The 23,147-nt window shown below is 38.4% G+C and overlaps 4 protein-coding genes across 5 annotated transcripts; 2 read left to right on the plus strand and 2 right to left on the minus strand.

The window, feature by feature from the left end:
• The first annotated feature begins 78 nt into the window (after positions 1-78).
• LOC144657678 (uncharacterized) lies at positions 79-6,806 on the plus strand. The gene is made up of 6 exons (XM_078518033.1): positions 79-250; positions 1,292-1,746; positions 2,596-3,097; positions 3,788-4,043; positions 4,693-4,875; positions 6,256-6,806. The coding sequence occupies exons 1-6, from the start codon at positions 113-115 to the stop codon at positions 6,552-6,554; spliced, it is 1,833 nt and encodes a 610-aa protein (XP_078374159.1). The 5' UTR covers positions 79-112; the 3' UTR covers positions 6,555-6,806.
• A 1,825-nt stretch (positions 6,807-8,631) lies between these two features.
• LOC144657680 (major facilitator superfamily domain-containing protein 6-like) lies at positions 8,632-13,322 on the minus strand. Of its 2 annotated transcripts, XM_078518037.1 has the most exons (3): positions 13,220-13,322; positions 9,939-11,296; positions 8,632-9,093 (listed from the first exon to the last, which is right to left on the minus strand). In XM_078518037.1, exons 2-3 carry the CDS (start codon positions 11,278-11,280, stop codon positions 8,852-8,854), a joined length of 1,584 nt encoding a protein of 527 aa, XP_078374163.1. In that variant the 5' UTR covers positions 11,281-11,296; positions 13,220-13,322; the 3' UTR covers positions 8,632-8,851. The 2 variants fall into 2 exon arrangements, with proteins under 2 accessions (XP_078374163.1, XP_078374161.1); XM_078518035.1 differs by lacking the exon at positions 13,220-13,322 and having other exon boundaries at positions 9,939-11,993.
• A 1,417-nt stretch (positions 13,323-14,739) lies between these two features.
• LOC144657679 (type-1 angiotensin II receptor A-like) lies at positions 14,740-17,762 on the minus strand. Its single transcript, XM_078518034.1, has 3 exons — positions 16,948-17,762; positions 16,009-16,225; positions 14,740-15,356 (listed from the first exon to the last, which is right to left on the minus strand). The coding sequence occupies exons 1-3, from the start codon at positions 17,731-17,733 to the stop codon at positions 14,740-14,742; spliced, it is 1,620 nt and encodes a 539-aa protein (XP_078374160.1). The 5' UTR covers positions 17,734-17,762.
• Positions 17,763-20,916: 3,154 nt separating this feature from the next.
• Positions 20,917-22,213, plus strand: LOC144657689 (adenosine receptor A3-like). Its single transcript, XM_078518049.1, has one exon. It carries the CDS (start codon positions 20,917-20,919, stop codon positions 21,841-21,843), a length of 927 nt encoding a protein of 308 aa, XP_078374175.1. The 3' UTR covers positions 21,844-22,213.
• Positions 22,214-23,147: the final 934 nt, after the last annotated feature.

Genomic DNA, 23,147 nt, shown 5'->3' on the forward strand with positions numbered 1-23,147 from the left:
TGTATTATCATATCAACAACTTCATTGTTGAGTAATCATAGGTTGATTAATTAACATATTCTCCAAACATTTATAGCGCGCGCTGTTCGCGAACTTCTCAAACAAAACCAACATGGCGCACGGAAGAGTGATGTGTCTGATAGTGCTTCTTTTCAGTGAGTTTTCTTCGTGCATCGCTGACAGTGCAGATCCGTCTGTGTGGGATGTTAAGGATAACACAAAGTTCGGTGTAGCTGAACCAAATCTAGAGGTAACTAGATGGTGTTGTGTGTTTTAGTGTGTTTGTTTTGCTTATTCGCGGGTTCTGATTTACACAAACAGGTAAAATTTTCAAGGACAGACAATACACTCTATGGGAGGGCATATATATGAAATTTAGCGTCTTGTGTGCTGATCTTTGATGAACATAAGGCAAATTTTGATTCATGTTATTATATGGTCTTATATGAATTAAATCATTTATGCGGAAATGGCATAAGCTTATGTGTAAACTTATCTGTATACAGGGATACAATCCTATAAAAAAACTGTTTAAGCCACAATTTTAAAACCTTATGAACTCGTTAAGACTTAATACTGTCTTCATTTACCATTGATGTTTTTGAGCATACGTTCAGGTTAAGAGAAAAATTCTATGCATTTACGATTAAGTCCATTGTCGGGATTTTTTTTTCTTGAAAATTAAACAGGTTCAAAAAGATGAGCAAAAAATTCGCATTGCAAATAAACTTGTGAATCGTATAAATTATTTTATAAATCTTAAGTTTTATCAGTTTGTCATCTCTATTGTTTCCTCAAATACAGCTGCTCAACTATTTTAGAATTATCATAATACTTAACAATCAGGCAAATTAGAAACTGTCAAACTGAATTCACAATATATTTGCTCTCAAATTAAAAGTTTTACGAGAATATTATATTTCAGTTTACTTTAAAATGGATATTTACTAAGCTAAACAAAATTTATATTGTGTGGTTTTAGAACATTATGTTCCTACTCCCCCCCCCCCCACAGAAGGGATTGGAAATTCCTGGGGGTGGGAGGGGTCTCAAAGGCCAAGTTAGGAAATGTATGAAGCTTGATTGGAATTATCAGAGGGGTGGGGGGGGGGGGGGTCTTAGAAAAAATCCCTTCCATGTGGCAGGTGTTGATAATTTTGGAACTACACATTTTTAGTTTCAAGGTAGAAGCATGTGTATTCATTTGGTGGGATTTTTTTTATTAAAAACTAAGTGTTTAACCTAAAAATCACAATGAAATCGACTTCTTTTTTTATTATTATTTTTTTAGGATTCTGTGCTTGATGTTGACCTCACTTCACAAATCAGCTTCAGATACCAGACAAATGATGGCCGCAAAATTTTCGTCTTTGACAAGATTTTCAAACCAAGGCACCTCAGTATGTTCTCAGACTATTTAAATCTGGACTTGGGGTCGTGGCAGTTCAGGCTCTATGAACCATATGATGGTGGGGTTGAAAAGCCGACAGACAATATCCCATGGATAAATCCTGTAGATTGTGTAGAATTTTCTAGAACCCTAGTTGGAAAATCCATTCAAAAGGCAGTTATGGATGCTGCTGGAACTGAAGATATTTACTATCCGTACAAAGTGAGAGGGAAAATTATGCGGCGAGGAGACTTCACACAACTGTTCACTGATGCTAACAGAACAGACGATGAGTATTCTGCTATGATGTTCTTGAATCCAAAGTGGAGAAAAAATGATTATGGTGAACTTTATTTGTAAGTTCCCTAGATTCTATCATTTTATAATTTAATAGTCAATTGTGGTGTGTATTGTTTAATTTGTAAGGGCCATTTTTTATGGTACAATTTTGTTAAGATTCGTCACATGCAACAAGCATACAATGTATTACATGTCTATGAGATATTTTTTTTTTCATTTAAATCAAACCTACAAATTGTTTGGAAACATTTGCTGGGACAAAGTTGTAACAAAAATTTATTAAACCTTTTTGTTAACAATGTTATTATGAAGGTTACGCTTTCGTCACTTGCATGTTATAATATAGTGGAACCCTGTTATTAATTAAGCCCTTGAGTGATTTTTGTCCATTCAAAGGACCATTCAGGTGGAGGGGGACAGGAGGGTGCAGGAGCCCGGGAGGGAAGGGAGGGGGGAGGCAGGAGAATAGAGGGCAGGAAGTGGGATTCTTAAGTTGGCAGTGGAACCAGGAGAAATTGAAAAAAAAATGCAGCATTTTGTTATATTTTGCAAAAGAAATGGAACAAAGAGGAGAGAACCACCACAGAAAGGGGCGGGAAGCGAGAGAAAAAAGTGTGAGAGGTTCAGACCCCTTGGAGATTTCTGTCCCCCTTTTAGTGGGCTTATTTTTGGGGGAGATGGGGGGCGGAAGGGGGAGTGGGGGTGGGAAATATCAGAATTTAATGGTAAATTTCTAAAACTCCTAAATATATTAGTTCTTGCTTTGAGTGGCTTAGAAGTGGAAGAAATATTTATATTTGGGATTAAGAAGGTGTATTTTTCAAGGGAAAAGGTTGGGTATTGCCAGGATTATGTGGATTACTGTAATTCATGTTTGTTGTTTATTCACGTTAATTCTTTTCCAGGTATGATGAGGACAATGAAATTGTTGCTGGAGCTGTTCCAAAGTTTGGTCGTGTAGTTGTTTGGCAGAGCTCCGTCGCGTACCTCCCAAGGCCACCAAGCATCGCTTTCAAGAAGGGGCAGCTGCTACTTCATGTACAATTCACAAAATCAAAGGAAAAAATGCTCCAAGACCATGCGGAGATAGTGGCATCTAGAAACGAACGCAAAGCTGCATATGATGCAGGATTTATTGGAAGTGACAGGCCTGCCCCTGCCGACATTGATGTGGCAAAGCATTTTGTTTCTGTGCATAAATCTTCACAAGGAAAGAAAATACTTGTGTTTGACGATCTTTTTGACAAGGAAGATTTGGATAAATTGCGTGCCTTCATATTCAAGCATGGTACATATTATTATGATGACAGTGATGAAGGTGATAACGATAGTGATAATGTTCAATGGATTGCAGGTTTTGAGATCAATGACTACATTCAAAGTAGGCTGTGGAACATTATGCAGCAGGTATGCGAGTCATTAATACCAAAACTAACCTTTTATTCTGAAGAGTGTTGAAAAACTGTAACTTGTCTTTAGAATGTCAATACATTGTTAAGCTGGCACTGGTGACGAAAGTAAAGACACTGAATCTAACTTGAATTGCATATAGTATTACACAAAATATGATTTGGAGGCAGTTCGGCTGAGTGGTTAGAGCACTGCTCTTGAAATCCAAAGGTTACAGGTTCTGACCACTAGCTGACAGAGCTGCAAATAACAGTCAGTCATTGGACGTTTGCCGACGAAAATTTGCTAATGTCTGACAAAATCCCAAGTGTGGTCGGACATGATGTCAGGACAATTTTTTGATTGTAAATGCATGGTTCATCACAGCAACGATGATTATTAAAATCTGTCAGACCACAATTTTGTTTTGTCCAACCAGTTTGGTGTCTAAGTAGGACATATGTCTTTCAAGTGACAAAAATTATTTGCAGCCCTGAGCTGGTATTGTTTCCATAGTCCCAAGTTTAACTCTTGGACTAGGATTGTAAATAGCCAACTAGTCTGCCTCCTGCCATTTTGAATCAAGTACAATACCTGTTTTGTTTGTTTATATTGCCCCTGAAATGCCCCATTGGGGGAGTGGTCAATAAAGTTATATTATTAAATTTTTATTAACAGATAGCTCTCTTACTGAAAATTGCTTTGCAGACTTTAAAACACATGACTGGGCGGGATAAGTGGTTTCCATATGACATCTCCTGTAACTTGATCAGAAGTGCTGACCACACACGTATTCACCAGGATTGTGAACCCCATGAGGATGAATGGACTTACCTCATATATCTAACACCAAACTGGACCAAGAATGACTATGGAGAAACTGCTTTCTATGAGACAATGACTAACAACAATGAGATCATCACTGAGGTCCGGCCAAAGTATGGTCGAGCTGTAGTATTCCAAGGTAAGATCACATTACCCCACTATCAATCAATTAAGACACAGGTTTGGGTGAAATATTGTTTAATGAGACAGGAACCCCAGGGGGGGGGGAGTTAATTTGAAAAAAAAAAAAAAAAAAAAAAAAAAAAAAAAAAAAAAAAAAATAAATACCAAAAAAAAAAAAAAAGGGCAAGATGATCGATCAATTATTTTTAATAACATTAATAACAAATTATTGTAGGGCTTGTGACATAAGGAAGCCAACTGGCCACAGTTTAGTAGAAAATGCAGTCTGGTTTGAGCCCTGACAATGACCCCAGCCAGGACTCAAACTGGGACCGCTCAATCCCTATAGATAGGGAGACAAAAATGAGTGCTCTAACCATTAGACCACCCTGTCTCACTACCTAGATCAAGGAAAGCTGTCCATCCATCCAGCAGTCAACCTTCCCCTCTTTATCCTGAGCATTGTAAGAAGAATATGCATGGCTTGCACTAGGGTAGGAGCCCTATTCAAAGGTCTTTCTGGAAAAGAAAATGATATACAAGGAGAACAACCTGTAACAATATTGTAATAAAGCTTTTATCCAATGCTTTGACAAAGGCAGTTGAGTGAATGTCCATTAATAGCTCTTCTTTAAATAAATTTGTTCTTTCTTTTCCTGCCACAGGTATTATTCCTCATTCCGCCCGTCCACCCAGTACAAATCAATCACGTGCACGCCTCACCTTTGTTGCTAAAGTGTCTGTGAATGAGATGGTTGGTCGAGAAAAGGCGTTCAAAGAGGAAATGAGACACTTTCAGCCTTTAGTAATGTCAGAAAGTATGCCAGATTTGATGCATCGCAGTCAAGGTATGTGCTGAAAAAAGAGTAATCCTTTACCACCTAAGAATGTTGAAGTACAAGTTTGACATCTTTAAATGCAAAAATTTCCATTTGGGAAAAAAATGGAAAGAAACAGTACCACATAAAATAACTGTTCAATAGCTTTCATTTGAATGGTTATGTTGCCAGTTAATTTTTGATCTCAGTTAATTTTTTATTTTAACTAGTTAATTTTTTTTCTAACTAGTTTTTTTTTATTCTAGGTTAATAAGTAGAAAAAGTAGAACACCTCCCCTCCCTTGATATCTTATACCCCCCCCATCCTTACTAACACTCCCCTACTATCTGCTGTTATCCTCCTCCCCTAAGTGATATCATTTATTTATTTTTATTTTTTACTAACCTGCACTGGATTTGAACTCTCAACCTCTGGATTTGCTGTCCAACCCCTTATCCACTGTGCCACGTAGGAAACGTTGGGTGAACCACTATTTTTTTCAAATATATGATACCCTAACCCTAACCCCATTATTTAACTAGTTAAAAAAAATCAACTAGTTAGAAAAAACTAACTAGTTAAAATGAAAAATTAACTGAGATCAAAAATTAACTGCAACAGTTACACACTAAGGTTCATTCACTTTAGATACGAGTTTAACTTGTAACACTTTGCACTTGTTTTAACTCTATCCCTGAAGGAAAAGCTTCATGCGACACAGTCTAACTCTTAGGTCACACTCTTGATCATCGTAGAGGGTAGCTAAATTGGGAAAAGAAGTTTTTTTCATTTCAAAAGCCTAGGCGTGGTTTCACGTGGTTTGGTACGCGGAAGCTAGTTCTCAGGACTCCCCTCTCACTAGGAGGTGTGAAGAAAAAATTCTGGGAACGAGTTTACGTACACACTTGCTCTTCAGCTTTTTAGACATTTGGGCATATCTTGGTGTTGCGGAACTTATTGTTGGTTACCTTTTGTCAAAAGATGATCGCACTATCCACAACACCAAGAAACTCCAGAAAGTTTTATTGCATCCTTTCTTTCAAAGTTCATTGTTGTGAAGTTATCAGCGATGTTGTGGGAATATTTCTCAGACTTTTGACATCAATAAAGAGGGTCCTGAAGGGGTAAATTGGAGGTTTTTTTTTTTGGAAATGGTTTGGGTAGGGGTAAGAAAAAAAAAGGGGAATAAAGAGAAATAGTATTAACGGAAAAGTGGTGCTGCAGAACGGAAAACGTTCAATGTAAGAACTTGGCACGATTTTACGGTCTTGCGAGCCTGGATAAGAAAGAGCTGGGTTTTTTTTTATTATTTTCTGTAATTTTCTTGATTTTCTATTGAAAGCGTTTTAATAACCAATTTTCTTTCCGCATTTATCATTTTCCTTATCAATCCACGTTTAAAATTTCAGACACGGACGAAAAAGAACCCGAGGCACAAGAAGAACAAACAGCAGACGGTGAGCATGAAGAAAGAGAATCCGAGCCGATGGATGAAGAGGAAGAGAACGAGGAAGAAGAGGATCCCAGAGAAGGCTTTACTGATGAGGAGGAGCCTGATCATCCTGTATTGAAAGAATTAAATCAAAAGCTAGAAGAAGTCAGGCAGAGTGGAAGCTTGGATCAAATGAGAAATCTGCACAGCGAGCTTCATGCACGTCACGTGATGGCGAGACAGGAAGCTGTTAAACAAGTAGCGAATATGATTTAGATGTGAACACGAAATAAATAGCTGTAAGATGAATGAAATTAATTGTAAGAACAGTTGTAGAATGTATTTTAAGATGCAATCAAAGCTCTTTTTACAAAAGCTATACATATTTAACTTAAAAACAAGTCAAAAACGGACGAAAAAAATTCGGTCAATCCGTAAAACTAACTGATATTATGTAAACTCGACACAGTAAAACGGTTGAAAATATTTGTTCCGGCTGGTTTACATTGAATAAATGACTGAATCCACTTTTCGTAATGTGATTTGCCATGGCGACGTCCCAATCTTGCAGAACGAGCCAACCAACGCAAACTTCCTGTTTTATTAACTAATCAGCACTGCGTGCTTTGGCTACACGTGTTTTCAGTTTTCCCGCGCTTGTTGTTGTAAAAATGTAAATGTTGTTACTTCTTTCAATTTATCCGAAAGAAGTCTGGGGCGAGACTTGTCTCGCAGTCGCATGTGGGACCTTTACTGGGAACATAATGGATTTTCGTCTTTTGTTATATTCACAATAATGTAACGGTCCCACAAGCGACTGCGAGAATGAGACTCGCATCAGATTTCTTCTCAATGGGCCCTTTGCAGCAAACGGCCATTTGGCTGACTCGTCCCCAGTCGTTTCTTATGCGAAAATTGCAAGACGCGAAGAATGATGGGATTTGCTTCTTCCTTCCCATGATTCCCTCCTAGACTCACGGACTAAAAAAACAATTGGGACGAGTCAGGTCCTCCCCACGTCAGGTCACGTGGTACAATTAACACCTTGCTGGAGGGCAAGCACCGCTGTGGGACTTCCATAACAAAGTGTCTTCATCCCGTCATGCTTGACTTTCCTTTGTTTTGAATGTTTGAATGTCTCAGAGCGTAGCTTTTGCTCCAGCATGGCAGATTTTGTACAATGTGATCGTAAGCTGCACAATAAAGGACCCATTCCGATGAAATGTACGGCTACATGCAGTTTAAAAGTTGCAACTGATCAACAAGACAGGGTCTCAAAAGGGGGGTTCCTGGAGCCCCGGAGCCCTGAAATTTCTGCTTTGGAGCCCGGAGCCCGATCATTTTACTGACTGGAGCCCTGGTCTTTTTTGGCTGTGTAGCCCAAAGAAATTTTTCGCGGAGCCCAAAGCCCAGCGTTTTGAAATTTGATCATTTGCGATCCCAAATTGCATTTTTTCTTGTTTTATGACTGCATTTTGTTAAACTTTGTTATTATTGACCTTAGTGATATTCAAGTTAAATATTCAATCCACTTTTAAATAGTTGGAGACATGATAACCGTCTTCTTGGGTTTAAAAAACTGGTCCGAATTGCGGACGTTTTATTTGCGGACTTGATTTAGCGTTGCAAAATAATTTTTAAATCTAAAGACTGTAGACCATAGTGGAGCCCGGAGCACGAATGCAGATGATATGGAGCCCTGGAGCCCTGAAATTTTTGTCTTGGAGCCCTTGAGCCCTGCATTTTTTAGCCCAGAGCCCTGGAGCCCTAAACCCCTTTGAGACCCTGACAAGATCTCGGGTAAGATACATGCACCGGGAAAAATGGTAACATAAGCTAAATCTCTGTCTTCTGTGGCTGGGTTACATTTGTTCTTTGGGAAGGCTTCTTGCTCGTTGAAGGAACACAGAAACACAAATAAAGAAATCTCTTGGGACTGCGGCAGCTTCTTATTCAAGGACAGCTAAACTATTGCATTTGTTTGGTAAGCACCAAGAAATGACTATTTGGGATGCTTCGAGTTTTTCTCAAATCGTATTGACTGGTATAGGAAGAAAGAAGAAAAGACAAAAGGACACGATTCTTCTTTGCGTGCCTGGCCTGTAGTTGCGTTTCTTGTACTTCTTGATATCAGCTAAAAGAATACAGTTGAACCCCGGTAACTCAAACTCTGAAGGGAAACGAAAAACAGTTCGAGATAGCGGGGTTTTCGAGTTAACCGAGTAAAAATGACTGAAAGTGGGTCCAAGGGGAATGGAAGTTAGTTCAAGTTAGCGGGGTTGTTCGAGTTATCCGAGGTCGAGTTACCGGGGTTTTACTGTAGTTTCCTCTGAGAACAAAAATAAGTCAAACGTGTAGATCATATAGCTTTAATACCAATCTGAAATGAAATACCGTATTTCCCCTAAAAAAATAAACATTGCTTTATTTTAAACAAATACTGACTATAAACGTCTTTTGCCTTTACGGAACACTCCCTTTATCAGGAATCAGAAAATTATTCATTCTCAATACAATCAGTTCTGAAAGAAGCCAATTTTTCAAACAGTCGTTTTATTTCCCACAGAACAATGTCATTTCTTTGGTTCAGCGTCCTCTTCACTTGTTGGTACTAATTTATAATGTTCTTCACTGTCGTCTTTACCTTCTCTAAACCTTACAAACAAATGAGTGGACAAAAACAGAACCAAAACGACAAGTGACGTCAGAGAGTAAATGAAATAAGTCCTGGCAACACCGACCCAGTTGATCAGAAGACCGCTGATCACTATGCCTGAGCCGACTCCGAGTCCCCAGTGACATCCACCCACAAAACCTGCAGTCAAACAAACATGAAGTTAGGGTCAGTTTACGTGGAAGGAGGGTAACCCTCCTAGAAGGATTACCCTTTTAGGAGGGTTAACCTCATCTATTGTTTTCCCCGCTTTCGTTAACATGCGAGGTAGGGTTTAAGCCATGTAAAACCTCGAGGTAGGTTTACCCTCCTAGGAGGGTCAAGTTCAGGACGATCAGATTACTGTCACATTCCCGCTAACTGTAAACATGGCTTCGCACAGTTATAAACCTGGAGAATCATTTCGGAGAACTTTGCTTGCAAAGCGGCAAATCCAAGCCAGGACGATGCAGAAAGTCAGAACGACAGTCAGTGCAATAGTTTGGCTGCTGGAATAGAATGTTCACGATCTTCTGCTGATGTTCAATTAATAGGCGAAAGTCTTGATCAATACGAAGGTTCGGCAGACGGAGCCGTACTTGATCAGCCACGCAGTAAACTGAACAAAACGGAAAAGGAAAGCGGCTAATCGATCAGAGTTTTCGTCAAAAAAGTCGAAGAAGTGGACATGGGTGCCCGAGGCCGTTGAACTGCTTCAAAAATGTATCAACGAGTACAAGACACAGTGCGAATTTAACGGCTTCAGGTTTCCGTGGATTTTTTGGTGGAGTTTGCCCTAAGGATAACCCTACATGTAAAGGAGGGCTATCTTTTGACCTTTCTAGGAGGGTTTCCCTCCCTCCATGTAAGATCGCTGTTCAACTACTCGAACGCCTGAGAACAAGCTAAGATGTTGTCTTTATTTACCATCAATTTCTCAAAACTAACATTACAAGGAACCTACGGCAATCATGTAAGGAGAGTTAATATTCTGAATATTCACTTACCTTGGGTAGCTGAGTAGAAGCCAACTCGCAAGGACACAGTAGCACCAAACACCACACAGGCAGACCAGCTTACACCATACAATATTCCCTGGGCACTGAACAGTGCCACACCCAGCCAGGGGTTCAGGACAAATGCCAGGCCCATGTACACCGCTCCATATAATGCTAAGCATATAGCTATGGTGCACACTAGTCCGAACTTGTTCATGATGACTCCTGATAAGACATATCCTAGTAAGGCTATAGTGTAGCGTATACCAGACGCAATGCCTAACATGTAGGGCTCAGCTCCGAGATCATCCAGATACCACAAACCAAAGTACTCGTGTAAGCCGATAAGGATCCCCAAATAACAAGCCACAATGATGAATATCGCGTTATGAAATTTCAGAAGCTCTTTGACTAATGGCAATAAATTAACATCTGTTGATGTCTCCTGATCTGGGTAGGTAACTTCCATGAAGGCAACAGTGAATATAGCAAGTGCCATGAATCCAGCAAAAAAATAAAACGAAATGAAATAGTTCTTTACAGTCTCGCCACAGACTTCCGATTGGTAAAAGTTGATGACGCCTCCGACAATAAACGAAGCCAAAGCGACGCCCACTTCGCCCCACATTCGGAAAGAGCCGAACGCGGTAGTTACATTTTCTTTGAGAAAACCCACAACCAACGCATCAGGCATAGTGTAGACAACAGAACCAATAATTTGACCGGTAAAAATGATCACAAAAATAATAATAAATATTTTTGTGATCTCAGATTCGTCGACGTTGCGGATTAAAACCGGTCGGCTACTGTGATTTTGAAACTGTTGATTTGTTACACCTTGATCTGTTAGAGCTTCGATTATTTCACTTTTTATTTCTTTTCCATTATAGGACTGTTTGTCGGATCCTAATTCCATTCTTCCTGAGGTAAAAATCAATGATTTTATCTCTGTCTTGTTTGCCATAGTTTCGATGCACGTTTGATTTTGAGGTTGAACAGCCATGAGCAGTAGAGTCCCTGCCGTGAACGACACCAGCGAAGCGAATAAAATAATCTTTCGTTTTCTAAACCTGTCCCCGACCATTCCCCATAAAGGGGAACCAATGAATTCTGTAAACAGCCTCAATCCCAGTAGAATTCCTGCATGTCCCGCGGTCAGTCCAAGCTGCTTGAAATACAATGTCAGATAAGGAATGGAACTTCCAATGGCGGAGAAAAACAGAAAGAAATAAGCTTTGTAAGTGAATTTAGACGGAGTACAAGTCGCTGAAGAATCCTCAGAAGACGCCTCCGTTGGATTAATCTTTTCCAATTTACGGTGAGTATCTTCGTTGCCGTCTTCGTCGCCCATTTTGCAGCGATTAAATCTGTTGAACAGTTTTATAATATTGTCGATTAGCCACCGTCGTACCTTTCGCGTTTCACTATAATCGATTCATTCTGTTCAATCGCCTAAATGCATTTACATATTCAAATATTTTTCAACTGTTTCGCTTCAGTTATTTCATCGCTGGTTTCATTCAACCGAATCAAAACAATTCAGTTCACTGATTTTAAGGAGGACTTTTCGTTTGTGATATATATGTTAAGCTTACTTATTTGGATATAAACAGAAAGGTTACAGCGCGGGACCATTTTTCCTACGTGTACTAATAAACCTATAGAAATGATCACAGCTCAATTGCATTTTTGATATTTCAGCGAGAAATTTTTGTCAAGAGGCTAACGTTTCTATAGTTACCAGATTAGGCCTGGTCACAAATATCTTGAATTTAGCCAGTTTGTTACGACTATAATGTGGGAAAAATTTAAAATACAAAATTTTTAACCTTCTGTAATGCAAATCACCTCGATTACATCACCGAAAAGCTGACACAATTTGTGTCACAAAATGTACAAATTTATCGATTTTGCGTAACCGCTTAGTTAATTTTAAGGCTTTCCACAAGTTGCTCTGTACCTTTTTGGCAACTTTTTATGTTTCGAGCAACATTTTCCCCTTCGAGCAACTTTTTAACTCTCGAGCAACTTTACTTGTTGCATTTTAAGCAAATTCCAAACCGAAGATCTCCGAAGATTATCCGAGTGTTGTTCAAAGGCAATACGAACGTTTCCGAAGATTTACGAAGTTTGCCGAAGATTCTCGAGGAACATCTGAAGACGATTTCAACTTTCGGCTCATTCTGCATTAAAACATTACAAAACTCGTCAGCAAACATGACGTCATTGATATCTTCACGATTTTTCTCAGTTAAAAAAATCCTTGGTATATTTAACAACTGTTCCCCTGAATATGTTATTTAGATACTTCTTTTGCTGTAACATTCATAAACCTGCTTAGAAATCTTACCCTAAAAGGGAAATTAGCATATGTTTAGATAAATTCTCTTGATTAGAAGCAGCGTTTTGGATTTTTTTGGAGCAACTTTTGAGCAACTTTTTGAGAAATTAGGACTGCAAGTTGCTTCATAATATGGAAACCGTATTACTGAACTACGGCTGTGAACGCAACATTTCACCTTAGTACTTCAGGCATAGGTTTTGTAAAACAAATCGACTGTTAAACCGTAAAGGACAGCTAAATAGAGATGTTATCCCGACTAGAAAGTAGACAGCTTAAGTAGCTTACTGATGGCCAAACCACTGTCCTCTTCTACAAACCCTTCACCCTCGAGCTCACAAGTTTCGCTGCCCGAGTCGTACTCAGTTGTTTTTTCTTCTAGGGTGGGATTCTGCTGTTCTTGTTTTACTAGTCGGGAAACAGTTGATTTTTCTCTACCTGGAGAAAATACCGGTTGCATGCGCAGTGAAAACTGTTTGTTTGAGCTTTAAAAGAGTTAAAATTGTTAAACAACTTTAGAAGACCTTGTAATGCAAGCTGGTTTTAGACTCTTTTCAGAGGCCCTGTTAGGATAAATTCCGAGACTGAAGCGACGCAGCATTTTAACAGCGACATAGATATAGAAGAAATAAAATTGTGACGAACCACAAGACTTGTGTTGAAATAGCGACTATGGCGACAGCAAAGGAGAGAATTATGTCACAACTCCCCTGCACCATCAACAAGAATTGGTCATTAAAATGTTTCGTAAATTTAGCGATCTCTCTAAAGCATCCCTGATGCAGGGATTTTTTCCAGCAGATTTAACAGGCAGAAGCTTCCAAGTTAAAAAGTGGATAAACGCAATGGCAACCAACTAACATATTACATTCTGATTAGCAAAGTAATTATAAGCATATAAGACAAATTAGCTCAGATGTCATTTCAGCCGAGCGAGATGCAAACCCACCTTTGAAAAACCGCAGAAGATGAATGCCAGCACACTGAGATATCTGTTGCATGTTATTACACAACCCTAGAAATATAAAGGATTTCAGTTTGGGTAGAACGGTTTATATTTGTTGATGCCCGAGAAACTCCTGCACCGTGTACTTAATTTGGACACATGTACTTGACATGTTTACTTAAGATAGTCACGTACATCGAAATGCACGAGAAACTCCTGCTCTTCTGTACTTAGTTTGGCCACATGTACTTGACATGTGTACTTAAGATAGTCACATCGCTTTTTAATCAGTCGACTAGAAATGCACGAGAAACTCCTGCTCTTAGTCACGTTTGTTTTGTGTATATAGGCTGGTCACATGTACTTGGCATGGGTACTAAGTTAGTCGCATTTGTTGACATTATCTGTCATCAAATTTAACTAGATCGGCTCTTTCAAAAAAAAACTCCTAATAATAATAATAAATAATTTTTAAAGAGGAGGCTCCCGTCACATGAAGTGGTTTTCAGGGAGGTCCTCAAATAAAACTAATTACAAGGTTAAAAATCAAGTTAAAAAAGGAAAAATATAAAATTACAAGTACAATGTTCTAAAAATTAAGAATAATGTTCTAAAAATAAAAAGCTAAAAGTACTTTGCTATTAAAAAGTGCTCTGTTTACTTAGTTTAGAGGTCGCCTGTCAGTCCACTGTTGGCAGACAGTTGGCCGTAAGTCGACCGACACGTTTTCCCGAAATCGACTGCTATGTCTTGTGATAAAACGACTTTTAGGTCTTTCAAAAGGAAATGATCGCAAGAATTCTGTAATCCGCGCACTACCTCCCTAAACCCTCAGAAAAAAATTGGGTGATTGGTCAATACCTTTTGCTTTTTTTACATCACTGACTACCCTTGTGAGATATCGGGGTAAAACATAGCCCTTAGTTTACAATTGAAATTTTCACTGTGAGCTCAAGCGCGCCACCGCCACCGTAGAAAAGAAATAAACAAATGCAAAGTAGTACTCGGCATCACACAGTAACACATATTGTTAAACTGGAAAAAAGATATTTACAATTTGCTGGCAATTAAGGATTCGCTTGGCTTTGTGGGACTGATGCAAGAAGCGAATGGGACGCCGGCAAGATCTTGTTCGAATTCTTGGCAAAAATGTTCACTTTCTCTTAAAAAGAAATTTAACCGCTTTTGTAAAGTTAAGATGTAAAGAAATCGAAACTTCAACATACGAGCAAGACTCTTCTGTCAACATGCCTATTTTGATTGCAATTCAGATAATATTCCTTTATACCCCATCAAGCAGAATCCTTCTCAACCCTAACCGAGACAAAGCAACCCACCCGCGCTTAAGATGCTGCAGGGAAAACTAACTGGAAATCAACTTTGTTCATGCAATATGCTAAACATCTCTACTAATCTGTAACACGAGACAGCCCAAAGGGCACTTTGATTACAATAACCTCATGCACTGAAACTTCTACCTCACTAAAGTTCAAAGAAGTTAAGAGTTTTGACTGTTTTTAGGCTCAGATTTCAATCGTAATAGAATCTAAGGAAGAGATATGTTCCATATCTTTTGACACCAGATAATCAAGTTCACGAGTTTTTCTTTGCACCAGATAGCATTTCGACTTTCCCAGGCAAGAGCAGCCAGTAGAACCATTTCTATGCTCTCTACACTGATACACGCCAGGAATCAACGATGAGTCTGAGCGACCAAACGACAATTCAAGATCGCTACAATGACGACGAGTGTGAGTACTAGTAGTATCCACTGACCTAATATGTGCGCTGTCTTCATTAGGTTGGCTTGACTCACTGTTTGCTTTGAGTCCGATTTCACAAACATTTTTCCTTTTTCCGTCCGTCATCGCGTCAATAAGGTCCAAAATATTCTGGAAATGATTTCCGCCAGTTTCACGCCACACCGTGCCTTTTGTTTGTTGAGGGACGCCTCTTTTAGGTTTCGAAGAGCCAGGTAACTTTGAATTTTGTTCAAACATTTCCAGCTCCTCCGGGTTGAAGTCGAGCGGCTTGATGTAGGACGTGGGACCGAATAAAATGTGAAAAGCGTTCTCGTGGTCAGCGTCCTCTTCCGCAAAGCTATCTGATAACCAGAAACTGTGATTTGTACTGAGGGAAGCTGAAACGAAAAATCACATGGAATTTTCATTCAGTAATAATCATGATAAACTATCTCGATAACCGAAATACTATTACTATATATCAATAAGAAATTGTCAATTATCTGACAAAGACATTGTCATTTTATCTGAAATATGTCATGAACTTCTGATTTTGTGTTGCTTTTGTTTGTTTTCCTTTCTCTTTAAGGTTGATTCTCTTAATCCACTTCTCCCCCCCCCCCTCAGCTCCTTTTCATTGTTCAGTATAGTTGCAAAGGTGTGCAGCAAATGATTGGGTTGAAGGAAGAGCTAATGTCTGCGTAAGATTCACGAATGCTCTTACAAATGAAATTATCTCGCGCCACTTCTGTTGCTGACTACACAGTCATAGGAAACTCAAATAATAGAACAGTGCTCGACCAGTGACAGGAACCCTTTAGGAAGTGAGGACGACTAACGATGGCAATGATGGAAATGGATTGAAAAGCATGCGATTCGCGTTATGGAATTGCTTTAATAAATTTCACCACATTTATGAATCAAAAAATTAAGATTTCATTTATAAATCAACGGATCATGCATTTTTACGTTGCGTTTCTTACAGTTTTGTGCCAATGAGGCTCATGTCTTAACGATATTCCATGAAAATTAAGTATACTTTATACTTACAGTTCAGAGTGTGCGACCTTGTACGAGAAGAGCTTTTCCGGTTGCAACATTTGGTCCCAGGCCACTTTAAGGTGCGGATGTAAGCTCGTCTGTACGGAGGCCATAAGATCCCATATAACAAAGGATTCAAGAAACCGCTGATCATTGGTAACTGGATCGCACACAGACCGAATAGTGGCGGATAATCAACTGCGAAAATACCAAGACTTATAGCCACCTGAGAAACAAGGAACATGGAAAAATATATTTTCAATCGGTGCAAAATTGTAAAATTGTTACTGAAGTGAATTATTAATGTTCTTAGTTGTCTTAAAGTTGTTAAATATTTAAATGGAATAAATGTTTTGTTTATCGGTGCTAAAATATTGTGGAACTTATTTTTAGCTATTTTAAAATCTAACTCATTGAAATGCGTCGAAAGATTTTAACAGAACACGCATTTCATGAAAAACGCTCTAAGAAGATTATTGACAACGTTAACTCGACGTTAATGTCATTTTGTGGTACTTTTAATAGCTATAACAATCGATGTAGATCCATTATTTGCTCCAGCGGAGGGGCGACAATTAAATATGACAATTATTATTAAATTAAATCATTCGAATAAAGTCTCGTTCTGTCTTACTTCTTCAACAAATAAACCGTCGAACATTTCTGCTTTGTTTTGTTTGTTTTGAGTTTTAAAGAAGACTTGAACATTGCACTAGAACTATAAAAGAAGTCTGTGGGAGGCGCGGTGGCCTAATGGTTAGCGCGCTCGCCTCCGGGACGGTTGGTGGCCGGGCGGGGGGGGGCCGGGGGGGGGGGTGCCCGGGGGGACTATAAAAGAAGTCTAAGTTTCCCTAAATTATAAAGTACCGGTGCAAATTTGAAAAAAATAATTGCTTATTCAGGACCACTTTAATACAAATAAATTTTATATCAAATGCGCCCACTTACCATCCATGGAAGAATGCAGCAAAAATATATCACAACTACTAAAGCCACCATGCGAGATAGCTCTTTAGTACTCGTGTGAACATCTCTGGCTGCAATTTGCTGCTTTGAAGAAACAAGGTCTACATCTGTAGGAAACTTTGTGCTGAAAGATTTCTTGTTAGACATGCTAAACATTGTATAAAAACTGAAACAACAGATCGCCAGTAAACACAAGAGAAACAATACAAAAAACCTCGCAAAGGAACTGTTGTAAGGGAATAGACAAAATGTTTGTTGAGAGTCGCTGGAAACGTGAAAACCTTCGAGCCACAATAGGGGCCATGTGGCTATAAAAGCTGCACATATCCAAATACCGAAGAAAAACAATATGAACAGTTTTCCCTTCCAGTGCTTGTGGTAAAAACGTGGCAGAGCTGTGGCGAAAACTCTGTCCAATGCCAGAAGAGTGATAATCAGCGTTGCTGCGATGCGAAGGAATATAGATATCCAAGCTTGAACTCTGCATAGAGTAAAAAGATTTTGCAATCCGTTGCCTTTGTCAAAGAAAACGTACAAAGCAATTCCATTTGGTCCAAGCACATTTAAGACTTCTGTTAACGAGAGAGCGATGATGAGTAAACTGAACGTGTTCTTTCGTTTGGTGAACTGCAGAATGCTTACGATTGTTAACAAGTTTCCCGCGAAGATTAAGAACGAAAACACACACAGAAACACTACAGCTGAGACGTGAATCTCAGAAGCTTCACTCGGCGATTCTCGGTTGCCATTTGCGCTTTCAGATTCCATGTTGGTGAAACGCTCTGCAATTCTTGATAACTGAGTCTTTCAGTTAAAATATCTTATTTAGACGGTCAGACAAAACAGTTGTTATGAGCTGTGAGAACAAATATCTAATAACCGCAAATTTGAAAACAAAGACGTTCAGTTTTTAAGCTTTCAAGTAGTTTTTTAACTCGTTTATTACGTAAACAGTCGAAAAAGATCTTTGAAGAAACGCCTTCTTCACTCAAAGATCGTAGCAAAAATTGAGCAAGTTTTGTGCAGTAGTAAGAGAAGATAAGAAATTTGTACAAAATTGAGCCCATTTATCATGTATTTTGTTGTTTACATCTGCAATCTGCGGCTCAAAATTCGGGCTCTCTGATTGGCTAAATATACTTTCATCGAAAATCTGGAAAATTCCATTAATTGATAATTTATTAGACCTCACGAAGACTGAAATTATTGTGGCGCATTGATCAAATCAAATGTGCATAATTGTCCTAACATTACTGATTTTATTGTCCACAGCACAAAAATCTCCGGGGAAAGGATTAAAAAAAACGTTAGTATCTTGTCGGATAAACATGATAGATTTTAAAGAGACTATGCAACGATTCGTTCCAGTGGATTAAACATTGATAATATACGACGTGTGTTAAATCTTTGATCTTCGATTGTACGGTTTTTTACACATATATCATTCATGCCTCATGTTATTTCTTGAGGTCAGCTCACAACAAAATTTATTTAGTTGTAGATCTTATATTCCTTCTGTGGTTTATTAAAAAATAAATACTTTATACAAGGTATAGTGCTTGAAATTATGCCTGTATGGAACATTAAGATTAGAACTGCATTCGTGAAAACTAATAAAATTAAGCCTTATTTCTTTTCATTCACTGGCTTTCCAAAAGAAAAACAAATAAAAAGGATACAAAAATACTACATAAGGACGTGTTGTTTTAATAAACTTTGTTTTAAAAAGGAAACTTCATATTCCCTTTTTTACACGATTAACCAGGATTTTTTGTAGGTATAAAAATGTTAATTAAACAATAGCTTCTGTTGTTTTTTATGTATAAAATATTCAAAGAAATAAAGGCAAACATTTTATTAGAGTAAAGGTAAAGTCTGCATCGGGGAAGTCTACCTTATCATGAAGTGACTAGGAGTATTTCTACTCCCCCTGTATGGGATGCAATTCACCTGGGTGGAGAGAGGCACGGCGACCAGTTAAACAGTACACAATTTTCAACGATATGAACAGCAGATTATGGCCTCAATTTGCTTGCAAACATTGTGAAAATCTAACAAGAGAATGTGTCGAAGTGATCCATATCTAAAGAAAAAATATTGAAAACTCGCAAAATTAAAAATTAAACCTTGTTTGCTTTGCTTTTCGGGAGCGAACTGTCGTCACATCATTGCTATAGAAATCAAAAGATGTTTATAGGTATTCAGAGAAAACAATTTATTTGAGTTTTTTGCTCGGGATTTCCACCTTTGGTTTTGAGGAGTAATTTAAGAATTCAAAGAACATTAGTGCTTTCTTTTTCCAAGAAATTAACTTCATCCATGAAGTCAAACGTCAGGAATAAAATGTTGATGGGAACAAATGAAGCAGTTTCTTTAGAATTTCTAAATGGACTTGATTGTCAGGCTGAATGAAAGGAAAGGAAATTTGTCGGTCATTTAACAAACTTTAATAGCAAAGAAACAGGAAACTGGTGGGACATTTGATTGTCTTTCGATATCATATACTTATTAATACAACAGCTGTATTCAGCGTTTTAGAAGCTGTAAAATGAAACAAAAGCCACTCTGGCAAAGTTGTCATTTTCAGAGAAGAACGCAACGATTTATTGCAAGGCACTGTTACCAGTACATGGGGCTGTTTGAAAGGGTAGAATTCACACTTTCCCTCCAGAGCAAATCAATTTTAAGGTTAGGAAGTTATTGCTAAATATAACTTTTCCTCCAATACATCGGGGTTAACCGAAGGCAGGTGGAAGCGGGCCGACGGTGATTGGGTGGGAGGGGAGGGGGTGTTGGGAGGTGGGTGGGTAGTGATTGTTTAGGAACTACACTTGTAAAGCTTCATTGAATCTAAGGAGCGTAGAAATTCTAGTTAGACCTATTACAGATCCTCGTATTGTTACAAAAAAAAACCGCCATAAAAAAGAAACATTTCAACCCTGTGGTTGAAAATCAAAACACACTTGCAATTATTTTTAGGGGAGCGGGGATGGCGCAGTGGTGAGAGCACTCGCCTCCCACCAATGTGGCCCGGGTTCGATCCCGGACCCGGCGTCATAGTGGGAGTTTGTTGTTGGTTCTCGTCCTCGCTCCGAGGGTTTTCTCCGGGTTCTCCGGTTTCCCCCCCGCAAAAATCAACACTACTAAATTCCAATTCGATCTGTAACAGTCCTACGTCTTATACATGAGCCCTGGCTCGGACCTGAGGGTAACCTCGTCCCGGTATGGACTTTAAAATTGTATTTACAAATTGTATTTTTTAATGGCTATTTGCATTTTTAATAATGGCGGTAAACACATGTAAAACAGATGTTTATGCCCCATAATGCTTGGATAACGGCGGAAAGAAACAAGTAAATGAACACCTACGACTAAAACACGTTGCAAATCCAAAAGAAAGAGCTTTGAACTATAAGATACATCAGTCTAGAATACAAATTAACTTCAGATCCGTGTTTGTATATCTAATGTTTAACATCGCCATCACCATTTGTTCCAACATAATTTTTCAAAAATATGACAGTTTACTTTGTGTCGAGGAATATATTAATTACAGATAGCCAATATAGTTTGAAGTATTTATGAAATATTTCCTGAAATGAAAACAAAGCCTCGGACCCAACAGTTGACTATAAATTTGTAGTTTTGTCCTTATTGCAATGTTTTTGTCAAATAAAATAAAACAGGCTGACATTTCTACTTTGTAGAGAATTAAAACAGTCTTTGATATTATAAAACCATCTGTTCTACCTGTTAAATTGCTTTCCAAATAAATATAATTCATGGTTGACATATTTGACTAGATGAAAAGTATAACAAAAGGCGTTTAGGCTGATTGTATTGCGACTTTTCAGCTTCACTGAGAAGTTTCAGCGACAGCTCATAAATTTTATCAATCAGAATATTCCAGCTCGTGGTTAATCTACAGATCGTCGATCATATTGCAAAGAAATGGCGACAGCAAACTTTACTGGAGACGGTGAAAAGGAGAAAACATATGAACAAATGGTGTGCTCGGCAGGTTTAGCTGTTGGAATACACGGCCAGTTGACATTTCTTTCAGTTTTAAACATTTTTCTCTCCATCATTTCATTTCTTGGAAATGCGCTGATTCTAGTTGCTCTTCGCAAGGAGTCTTCACTTCATCCGCCGTCCAAGCTGTTGCTTCGCAGCCTTGCGATAACTGATCTCTGTGTTGGTCTTATTTCAGAGCCTCTCTTTGTAACCTTTTTGATATCTGAAGTGAACGAAAACTGGAAAGTTTGTCGCTACATAACAGTCGAACGTTTCATAACAGACCCTGTTTTGTTTGAAGTATCTCTCTACACTTCGACTGCAATAAGCGTGGACAGACTTCTCGCCCTATTGTTGGGGCTGAGATACAGACAAGTTGTAACTTTGAAGCGAACCTACGTGATCGTTGTTACGTTTTGGGTTGTGTCCACATGCTCGTCAGCAATGTACTTTTGGAATCCCCTTATAATCAGTTGGTGTATAATTATGGGTACATCATTGTGTCTAGTAACCTCGATCTTCTCTTACACAAAGATTTTTTTCACGCTCCGTCATAAACAAAATCAAGTACAAGGCCATGTTCAACAACCAAACCAAGCAAATCAACTAAACATGGCGCGATACAGAAAGGCAGTGTCCAGTGCACTGTGGCTGCAACTGACGTTAGTCGCTTGTTATCTACCCCGTGCTATAGTAGCGGCTTTGTTGACAAATAGTGGACAATCTTCATCTGTTTTCCTCGCTAGGCAATACACAATAAGTTTAGTTTATTTGAACTCGTCATTAAACCCGATTCTTTACTGTTGGAAGATAGACGAAGTGAGACAAGCAGTGAAGAACACAATCAGACAAGTACTTTGCTGATCATTCAGGTAGCTGTTGTCGACTTAAATTAGCCCTTACCAAGAAAACAAATAAGAAGTTGAGAAAGTTAAAGGTTAAAAAAGATTTCTAAAGCTGTTATAAATTAATAGTGTTGTTTACCCAGTTTAGTATATCGGTATTGCATTTCCTGTAGCCATGATAACAGCGGTAAAATGCCATTGTTGTAAACTTGTTTATAATTTGTAATAAAGCGGTGACAAAAAATGGAATTCGCGTCAAATCGTCGCCACGAGAACTGCAAGATTTCAACACGATCAAGAGAGTTGAGATAAGCAGTTGGCGGGCCTAGCTAAAGTGATGTTCTTTTGCTCAAAACACAGGCAGAAAGCCAAGAGATCTTATTGGTGGATTTATAGTTATAATCGTATTTGTTTTCTTGTTTTGTTGGGGTGCGGAAATCACATCCTGATTCACAGTCTCTCGGTTACTTAAGCTTTATTCTGGAATAAAACAGAAAAAAAAATAAAGATATGAATAACAAAGGTTAAATTTTACACCACAGAGGAAAAAAAAATACCAGGGAAATTTAAAAACGTTACCAGGACCAGCGAGGTCAAAATTTTACCAGAGGCATAAAAAAAACTCATCAGGCCGTGTATTACTGGTGCCGGAGGTCTGTTACTTTGGAGTGCGTTAAGAAGGTGTGCATGTAAATAGAAATTATGAATTGATACTTAATTAACAGTCTTTGCAGTTAAGGCCCAGACTACAAATCATATAAAGCCACAAACATGATGTTTTAATTTTTAAGCAGTTGTATAGTGGCTTAGCTTTTTGTAGACGAACTTAAAAAGGCCGGAATCTGGAAGCTGGTTTTTGAGTAAAATAACAACAAAATTTGATGCGTGTGTTCCCCGACTGTAATCCCTGATTAAAATGAATACAAAGTTTCTGGCTAGAATTCGAGAAAATCAGCGGTATTCTTAGAAAACACTGCCGTTGCTTTGGGAATCTGTGTTGCAAAGAAACCAATCCTATGGTGGTCTATGGTCATTTGGGGTCAGTTTGGTGTAGTTTGGCAAAGTAGAAAGTTGTCTCCGATAGATTTTTTATATTCATTTATTTTATATTTTGTATTAGCCTTGCACCGTAAGGCTAAAACAACTTCATCGAGCCTTGTTAATTCGACACGCGCACGGAAACACAACTAATCATTCAACTATATTTTGATTGTAAATTTAGCTAAATTTTTACGATTATTGTTTAACAATGATTCCTTAATATCGCTGGAATTTTGTTCTGTCGCAAGTAGCAAAGAAATTAACTGTCGATTTTATTTTGCC

Source organism: Oculina patagonica, chromosome 6 (genome assembly GCF_052425735.1).
Source record: "Oculina patagonica isolate OP01 chromosome 6, crgOcupat, whole genome shotgun sequence".
Lineage (NCBI taxonomy): Eukaryota > Metazoa > Cnidaria > Anthozoa > Scleractinia > Oculinidae > Oculina > Oculina patagonica.

Bases quoted from the DNA above. Each gene is read 5' to 3' on its own strand.
- LOC144657678 (XM_078518033.1), top strand. From the start codon at position 113: ATGGCGCACGGAAGAGTGATGTGTCTGATAGTGCTTCTTTTCAGTGAG. The intron at 251-1,291 runs GTAACTAGATGG...TTATTTTTTTAG, and splicing joins TAGCTGAACCAAATCTAGAG to GATTCTGTGCTTGATGTTGA. The intron at 4,876-6,255 runs GTATGTGCTGAA...TTAAAATTTCAG, and splicing joins TTTGATGCATCGCAGTCAAG to ACACGGACGAAAAAGAACCC.
- LOC144657680 (XM_078518037.1), bottom strand. From the start codon at position 11,280: ATGGGCGACGAAGACGGCAACGAAGATACTCACCGTAAATTGGAAAAG. The intron at 9,094-9,938 runs GTAAGTGAATAT...GTTTGACTGCAG, and splicing joins CTTCTACTCAGCTACCCAAG to GTTTTGTGGGTGGATGTCAC.
- LOC144657679 (XM_078518034.1), bottom strand. From the start codon at position 17,733: ATGGAATCTGAAAGCGCAAATGGCAACCGAGAATCGCCGAGTGAAGCT. The intron at 16,226-16,947 runs GTAAGTGGGCGC...CTTGTTTCTCAG, and splicing joins GCTGCATTCTTCCATGGATG to GTGGCTATAAGTCTTGGTAT. The intron at 15,357-16,008 runs GTAAGTATAAAG...TTTTCGTTTCAG, and splicing joins AAGGTCGCACACTCTGAACT to CTTCCCTCAGTACAAATCAC.
- LOC144657689 (XM_078518049.1), top strand. From the start codon at position 20,917: ATGGCGACAGCAAACTTTACTGGAGACGGTGAAAAGGAGAAAACATAT.